Source organism: Cucumis melo, chromosome 5 (assembly GCF_025177605.1).
Source record: "Cucumis melo cultivar AY chromosome 5, USDA_Cmelo_AY_1.0, whole genome shotgun sequence".
NCBI lineage: Eukaryota > Viridiplantae > Streptophyta > Magnoliopsida > Cucurbitales > Cucurbitaceae > Cucumis > Cucumis melo.
In genome coordinates this window covers 4,978,669-4,987,346 of record NC_066861.1, presented here as the reverse complement: position 1 = coordinate 4,987,346, position 8,678 = coordinate 4,978,669, and the positions used below count along the sequence as shown (strand labels likewise).

At 32.3% G+C, this 8,678-nt stretch overlaps 1 protein-coding gene and 1 long non-coding RNA gene across 2 annotated transcripts; both read left to right on the top strand.

The window, feature by feature from the left end:
* The first annotated feature begins 237 nt into the window (after window positions 1-237).
* On the top strand, window positions 238-2,291 carry LOC103502858 (40S ribosomal protein S15-4-like). Its single transcript, XM_008466972.3, has 4 exons — window positions 238-417; window positions 500-651; window positions 753-810; window positions 1,811-2,291. Exons 1-4 carry the CDS (start codon window positions 415-417, stop codon window positions 2,057-2,059), a joined length of 462 nt encoding a protein of 153 aa, XP_008465194.1. The 5' UTR covers window positions 238-414; the 3' UTR covers window positions 2,060-2,291.
* Window positions 2,292-8,079: 5,788 nt separating this feature from the next.
* Window positions 8,080-8,357, top strand: LOC127149509 (uncharacterized). The gene is made up of 2 exons (XR_007821186.1): window positions 8,080-8,184; window positions 8,268-8,357. It is a non-coding gene; the product is annotated as an uncharacterized LOC127149509 (long non-coding RNA).
* Window positions 8,358-8,678: the final 321 nt, after the last annotated feature.

The window sequence follows — 8,678 nt, the reverse complement described above, 5'->3', positions numbered from 1 at the left end:
AAAGATATAATGAAAAGGTTAATTTTGTCCCAAATAATAGCTAAAAATATTTATTTAAAAAATCAAATTTTAAGGACATTTATGAAATATCATGTTTAAAAAGGATTTAATGGGTAAAAATGAAATATGTCTTAAATTATGTAGAGATATGCAAAGGTATTGTTAGACATTTTAAGTAGTAAAAAAAACCTTTACATAAATATTGGGCCTATAATGGGCTTGATGTAGGCCCAATTCTAAAGCCCGAATTGTCAAAACTGGTTCCACCTAGGGTTTCCGCCATTGGAGTTGCTGATTGTAACCAATATATATATATATCGCCGAAAAACGAAGGCAAATCCTTGCAGATTCTGAAGCTTCCTCGCGCCGATTAGGTCTATACCTTCTCATCCCGGAGATCCGAAGACGTTAACCATGGTAAGTTTCAACTCTATCTTTTCTTCCATTTGTTGTTCCTTTCTACAGTTTCTTTAATGGTGCCTCCTTGGTCTCCTTTCAGGCGGATGTGGAAGCCGATGTTCCAGTTGCTGGACAACAGCCAAAGAAAAGGACGTTCAAAAAATTTAGCTTCCGTGGTGTCGATTTGGATGCTTTGCTCGACATGTCCACCGATGAGCTTGTTAAGCTCTTCACTGCCCGTGCTCGCAGAAGGTTGCTACACTTGAATGTGTACTGAAATGATTTAGAATTCATTCGTTTCTTGTCGTCCTTATCCTTTTTTGTTTACTTTGTTTTCTATGATTTTGGTACAGGTTTCGTAGGGGTTTGACAAGGAAGCCAATGGCCCTTATCAAGAAGCTCCGCAAAGCGGTAAGTATATTTTAAATCCTTTTCTGCCAATTCAATGTGGGAATGATTTTGCCACTTAGTATTGGTTTTTGATTCGCACCGATGATGATGTTTCTTAATCTTGGCTTGGTTTAGATTAAGTTTTTCTTCAACGTTCTTGATGAGTAACTAGGTGCAAGGAAAATTTATTTAATTAGGGCATGATATATTCGGTATATAGCTCTATTATATAAGATTTCCAAGAATAAGTTTCGACCATAAATTCAATCCTATTAGTTGCTAAGCCTTATTGCATTTTGCTAGTCTTTTAGTGAATATCAAAAAACTAAAACTTGCGGAATTTCCATTGTCAGTGAGCTTTTGCCCTATATCTTCTAATGGATAATTGTGCTCTGGTACTCGTGGGTCAAAGGCGTCAAAGTTATTACAGGAAATTATATACCATTGGATTAGTTTAGGCTAAGAATGTAATCAGCACTTTGTTGTCAGTTTCAAAATAAATGAATGGACTGTCTATCTCTCTGAGAACAGCTATGTTGGCGTCCTGATAATTTGGGTCTAACTTGAAAGCTGATTTGTCTCACCCAGCTATGGTATCCCCTGTTTTTGCTATTCGATTTCTCATAATCTGACATGGGAACTTGTTCGGTGGTGGATGTGTTCATAATGTATCTTGAGTCGTTGAATCTTGTTAGTATGTTGTTATGTTCTTTTTTTTTTTTTTTTTCTTTTTGCATTTGCCTTTATGTGGCTATTGGATTTGTCATATCCTATCATGAGATTCCAAGATTATCTCTCATTGGTAAATTTGAAATTTAATCTGCCTTTGGGAAGTAAATGTACTGCCGATCTCTGATATTCATCACTGTGCTCCTGCGTCTTCTTTTTAATATGTTCTCCACACTGATGAAGTAATTTTGAACTTGAACTCCACTCTGGATCTCTCGTCTTTCTATCTGAGAACCGAACTGTTCAGTTATTCTCTTACATCTTATCTGATTTACTCTTCTTTAATGTATAGAAAAGGGAAGCACCTCCCGGTGAGAAGCCAGAGCCCGTCCGAACTCACCTTAGGAATATGATCATTGTGCCGGAGATGATAGGAAGCATTATTGGTGTTTACAACGGGAAAACCTTCAACCAAGTTGAAATCAAGCCAGAGATGATCGGCCATTACCTAGCAGAGTTCTCCATTTCATACAAGCCAGTCAAGCACGGTAGGCCAGGTATTGGTGCTACCCACTCTTCAAGGTTCATTCCTCTCAAGTGAAAATCAGAGTCAACTTGTCTTGCTTGCTTAGTTTTGTTATATTTCTCTACAAGAAACTTGAATGTTGATCAGATTTTGTTCTTAGTTTTTGCCCAATTTTCTATATGCTTGATATCTGATTAGTACGATGGAGGCTGGAGGTATTTAGTTTTTCGAAGCTGTTACTGTTAAAATTTTAATTCTACTTGTTTCAACTAAATGTAGACTCGGCTGCTTCGTAGTTTTGTTTTCAGTTTTACAAAATGTTATGTATCACCAATTTTCTATATTTACTTTTTTTTTTAAGTCTGGATGGATGTTCTATCAAATGATAACCACTTTTGGAAGTTGTTTTTTATTACAACTTTCTTTTGAGCATTTGTAACCATGTTTTTTAAAATTGAAAAAATGGGAAACTTTTGATACTAAAACTATAAGCTAACCAAACGTTATTCTTGACCTCCGAATATTTTTTAAATCCATGGTGGTTATATATGCATTAATTTTCTATGAGTTTTTTCGATACTTAAATATTTTAGGACTAGAGGTTTGTTTGGACATTCATTGATATATTAAAAGAATTGTAAGCCGATAAAAAACAATTTAATAATATACTAATCTATCAGTTTAATTCCTAAGATTTCAGTCATTCCAGTAGTATACACATTTTATCAATTTATTATTTCAATCATAAATCTAGTTAGCCTTATGTTGAGATACTAATGGTTCAAAAAGTAAAATGGAGTATTATTGAAATTTTAGAGACATAAGTGGTAGATATGAAAAATAAAACCTAAATAAATAGTCCAACACCTAGAAATGAAGATGATTTTTTTTCAAAAACATTAAAAGTTGCTATTAAAAGGTTGTTAATTAGCTATAGTGATTTTTAAACATTTAGTTCTTTTAATTGACACACTCTACCATGTGGCAAAATGATTTATAATTGGATTTAGTTTGTGCTGCTGGAATTACGTTCGTTGAACGTTATTTCCAATCCAAAACCTTTCTTTTTCTTAAAAGAAACATAAAAAGGAACCAATATTTATTTTTAATTTTATTAAAACGTAATTTTTCATTGATTTTTCACATCATTAATTCCACCAAAAAGTTAAATTGATGTGTTTTGTTTCTCATGGCATCTAAAACTTTCATTTCCAATAAACAAAACTTGTGAAAAGTCACGTATGTAATTATTTTTTAGAACTTCATGCAACTTCAAACCCTAAATTTCGTAATTAATCACCACCAATCTACGATAATGACTAACTATTTTTCTAATTTTGTCTTTAAATTTCTACTCATGCATTGATATTTACACATACAAAATACACAGAAAAATAATGAAAGCTCGTACGAGAGCACGAGGCTACTATTTGTATATAAAGATACAATACAAGTCTGTAGGTATTAGAAACCATAGGACAGGTATAACAAACCCGGAACTGAAAAGACAAACAATTATTACAAATATTAGATAATAGATGTCCATCAAAGCCACGTGTCTTGATGTTTGAACACTTTGACGTTTGAAGCATGCATGGGGTGAGTTATTATATCTATAGTTATTATAGCCTGTGTTTGGAATGTAGATTATTATAGTCTAAGTTATTATAATTTGTGTTTGGATGCAGATTATTATAATATAACCGATTACTATAATATGAGCTATTATAACCTGTGTTTAGGGTACAAATTAGTACAATCTGAGTTATATAAAAAAAAGAATTTTAGGTTATTTTATTCAATCTTGTTAATTATGTTGTTCATTTAATAAATTTAATTATAATCTTCATAAAGTAATTTACTCATTTGTTTAGGTGATCGTGTTTGAAATTACGAGGAAATGAACCAAAATTTAAAAGAAATAAAATTTGTCCTCACTTTTTAAAAATTAAGTTTTTAGATTCTTTGCTTACGTCAAGTTTGTGTGAAATTACTAAAATAAACTTACGCAAAAAGTTCGTTATCAAAGTAACTTACGCAAAAGTTCATTTCACTCTCGGTTTGTTTCCTTCTTTCTCTAGTTTGCTTTTTTATTTTTAGGAGCGTTTGAAGCGATGAATAACTTATAATAGTCTGGGATATTATAATAGTATGAAGATTATTAGATTCTGCGTTTTGATTGCAGACTATTATAGTCTATGTTATTATAGTATGTGTTTGGGGTGTAAACTATTATAGTTTGTGTTATTATAAAATGTGTTTAAGATCACTACAACAATATGGCCTTTTAGTTGCTTTAGAGGATAGCCTTTTTACAATGGGCTATTATTAAAAAGGAAAAAGTGGGGGGGGGGGGGGGGGGAATTAATAAAACCGGCCAGCCTAAAATAAAAAAAAAAAAGAAAAAGAGGGAAAAAATGGGAACGACTTATATCGCACAAAACGGCCGAACGAAGAAGAAGCTGTGAAGAACCCTACTAGATCGACCGCGAGATCTCTGTTTGTCTCTCTACAGTCAATCGACGACGGTTCTCGAGAAGGTCGTTCAACCGACGATGGTTGTTCAGTCGAAAACCAAAGCAAAAAATCCCTCCCTCTCTCGACAGCCGTTCAACCGACGACGACGTCATCTCTCCCGATCGAGTAAGTATCTTCTCGACTTTCTCTATTTCATTGTTAAGATAGTGATAGTGTCGGTGATTTCATTGTTTCTTTAGCTTAATACCCCAGTAAAGTGTTGTTTGCGAGTCGAAATCATGCTTTGGACACAAGTTTGGGTTTAGGCTTTTATAAATAAACTTTTCTGTTACTTTCCTTTTTTTTTTCTCACTAATCTTAAACACAGTAGTTGAATTTTATCTATTTAACAGAACATCTTTCAATTTTTTTGATATGTTAAGCAATTGAGAATGACAAAACAACTTTGAATTTCCTATTTTTGTTGGTTTTAACTCGCTATTTGAAACTGGCATTGGGGTTTTTTTTATCTCTGCATTCTACCTCAACTCTACCACCTGTGAACAAATCGTATAACCTCACAAATCATTATTGTCAATTGCAAAAAAAAAAAAAAAAAAAAAACAAAAAATACAACATGGGATGAAATGATGGTTGGTTCTTTTAAATCATTGATTTCTGGCTAACACTCTTCTTATCTTTTATCCTTAAATAGAAATAACTTTGCAAAGGTTCAAACACAAGATCTAAGGGACTTGGAACTGGAGTTGAATAGAAATCACTTCTTGTACTACTTATTTATGAGTTTCATGGTAAAGACAGAATCACATAATTGGGATTGGGATTGGGATAGGGACTCAGTTTCTTCATGGGACAGTTACGAGAGCCACACAATTTTCTTCTCTTCTCATCCTCAATAACTCTTTGTTAAAATATATATATCTTGTTTATTTCAGTTACTTTTGGATAATTAAAGGGCCGTTTTCTTTTATCAAATATTTACTTTGGAGTCATTTTTTTAAAATATTTAGTTGTTGTTGTTGTAGCCAATTTCTTTAATCTAGATATTGCAAAAAGGCCATGTTTCTTCCATCTGTTTGTTGATCATTATTGCTGCCAGATTTGTTCATTTGAGTTTGTGTGTTATTTCCTATCAAGGAAGTAGTTTATATTCATTCGAGTGGATGTTTATGATAATAGTAGGAGTTGGACCATTTACTTTTTTAGAATGGCAAGTGGTTACGTTCTATTTCTGCTCTTTTTTAATAAAGTACCTTTAAGTACAACTTCCTTTGGTCGTATATTAATGTTTTAGTTGTCGGCAGGTTTTGATGTTATGAGACTTCAGTGGAGCATGATTATTTAATATGGATGTTTAGTTAAGTAGTTAGTTACCTTTTTTTTTAACGACTTACTATTACCCTCTTCTTCTCCTTACTTTTGATCTTTGCTTGTTGGTTATTAGGAGAATTTTTTCATTTGAGTTTCTTTACTATTTGCTATCAAAGAAGTAGTTTATAGTCATTCTAGTGTATGTTTATGATAATAGTTGGAGTAGGAATCTTTTGACTTTTTAGGCCTTTGTTTGAAAGTATCATCAATGGAGTCGAATTGTTGATTGCACAAAGTCATAAATCATAGTATGTAATTGAGTTGCTTGGTAATCTTGTTGCTTCATAGTTACTGAATTTTTAACTTCGAATGGTTAGTGGTTATGTTCTATTTCTGCTCTATTTGAAAAAAGTACCTTTAGGTACAACTTCCTTTGGTCGTAAATTAATGTTTTAGTTGTTCGAAGGTTTTGATGTTAGGAAACTTGAGTCAAGCATGAGTCTTTAAATCTTGATGCTTAGTCAAGTAAATAGTTACTCTTTTTTTAACGACTTAGTGTTTCCCTCTTCTTCTCCTTACTTTTGATATTTTCTTGTTGGTTATTATGAGAATTCTTTCATTTGAATTTGTTTACTAATTTCTATCAAAGAAGTAGTTTATAGTCAAGTAAATAGTTACTCTTTTTTTAACGACTTAGTGTTTCCCTCTTCTTCTCCTTACTTTTGATATTTTCTTGTTGTTTATTAGGAGAATTCTTTCATTTGAGTTTGTTTACTAATTTCTATCAAAGAAGTAGTTTATAGTCAAGTAAATAGTTACTCTCTTTTTAACGACCTAGTGTTTCCCTCTTCTTCGCCTTACTTTTGATATTTTCTTGTTTGTTATTAGGAGAATTCTTTCATTTGAGTTTGTTTACTATTTTCTATCAAAGAAGTAGTTTATTGTCATTCTAGTGTATGTTTATAATAATAGTAGGAGTAGGACCTTTTGACTTTTTAGACCTTTGTTTGAAAGTATCATCATTGGAGTCGGATTGTTGATTGCACAAAGTCATAAATCATAGTATGTAATTGAGTTGCTTGGTAACCTTGTTGCTTCATAGTTACTGAATTTTTAACTTCGAATGGCTAGTGGTTATGTTCTATTTCTGCTCTATTTGAAAAAAATACCTTTAAGTACAACTTCCTTTGATCGTAAATTAATGTTTTAGTTGTTCGAAGGTTTTGATGTTAGGAGACTTGAGTCAAGCATGAGTCTTTAAATTTTGACGCTTAGTCAAGTAAATAATTACTCTTTTTTTAACGACTTAGTGTTTCCCTCTTCTCCTCCTTACTTTTGATATTTTCTTGTTGGTTATTAGGAGAATTCTTTCATTTGAATTTGTTTACTATTTTCTATCAAAGAAGTAGTTTATAGTCAAGTAAATAGTTACTCTTTTTTTAACGACTTAGTGTTTCCCTCTTCTTCTCCTTACTTTTGATATTTTCTTGTTGGTTATTAGGAGAATTTTTTCATTTGAGTTTGTTTACTAATTTCTATCAAAGAAGTGGTTTATAGTCAAGTAAATAGTTACTCTCTTTTTAACGACTTAGTGTTTCCCTCTTCTTCGCACTTAGTGTTTCCCTCTTCTTCGCCTTACTTTTGATATTTTCTTGTTTGTTATTAAGAGAATTCTTTCATTTGAGTTTGTTTACTATTTTCTATCAAAGAAGTAGTTTATAGTCATTCTAGTGTATGTTTATGATAATAGTAGGAGTAGGACCTTTTGACTTTTTAGCTTCTAGGGATGTTGTTTCACCAATTGTAGAGGTATCACAAGGAGTAGGTGAGGATCTAAATGAAGGAACCAAACCACACAACTTCGAGTTCACTTGTACCCACACAACTCCCAAAAAAGCGTAGAGGTCCTACGAAGATGAAAACCCTTGCAACTGAGGAGTGGGATAAAGTGAATATAACCTTTAACAAGTTTGGACAACCAATTGGTGAAACTTCAATTTGATTGTCCTCATTTCTAGGCCCACTTGTGAGAGAGGTAGTGCCTATGACTTTAAATGATTGGAGAAAATTGTCAACAAGATACAAGGAAATCTTATGGAAATCAATTCAAGTAAGTACATTTTGTTTCTTCATTTTGCATAATTTGATTGATTATAGTATGTTTTATTAATCATACATACTTGAAATTATTTGGAATATTGTAGTTAAGATACAATGTGAAAGAAGATTGACAAAGAAGATATTTTTTCCAAAAGATGGGAAGATTGTGGAGAGCTGGAAAATCACGAATGGTGAAACAAATTCAATCAACCTCCAACAATGAAGAGCTTAGTAAAATGAAGCCGTCCAATATACAATCTACGAAAGATTGGATGGACTTTGTGAAAGAAAAGAAGAGTGCACGGTTCAAGGTAAGTCAATGTGGCCATTTGTTTTAAAAGATACATATAAGTACAATTTATATTTGATGATCAATCCATTTGTGTTTGATTAGGCTGAAAGTGCAAAGTTCAAATCAATGAAGAAGAGGCAACTTCCACATACATGTAGCCATAAAGGTTATGCTCGACTGGCGGAAGATATGGTATTCATTATTCTAAAGTAAAAATATAATTATGTTCTTAAATCTAATACTATATCTGACTACATTGCAATTTTTTATGAAAAAAAATTCTACGGACTCATCATCAGTGACAAGGATCGCATTATGGACTAAAGCACATAGGAAGAAAGATGGAACTCTTGTTAACTCAGAAGTTGCAGAAACATTGGTAAAGTTGCAAATACTCTTCTATTCAATCAACTTAGAGTATGCTCCATTTTCTTCTTTGTTATGAATCTCCTTTAAGATGCAAACCACTTCTTATTTTCTACACTGTATTGTACATATAGCATTTTCTTTCTC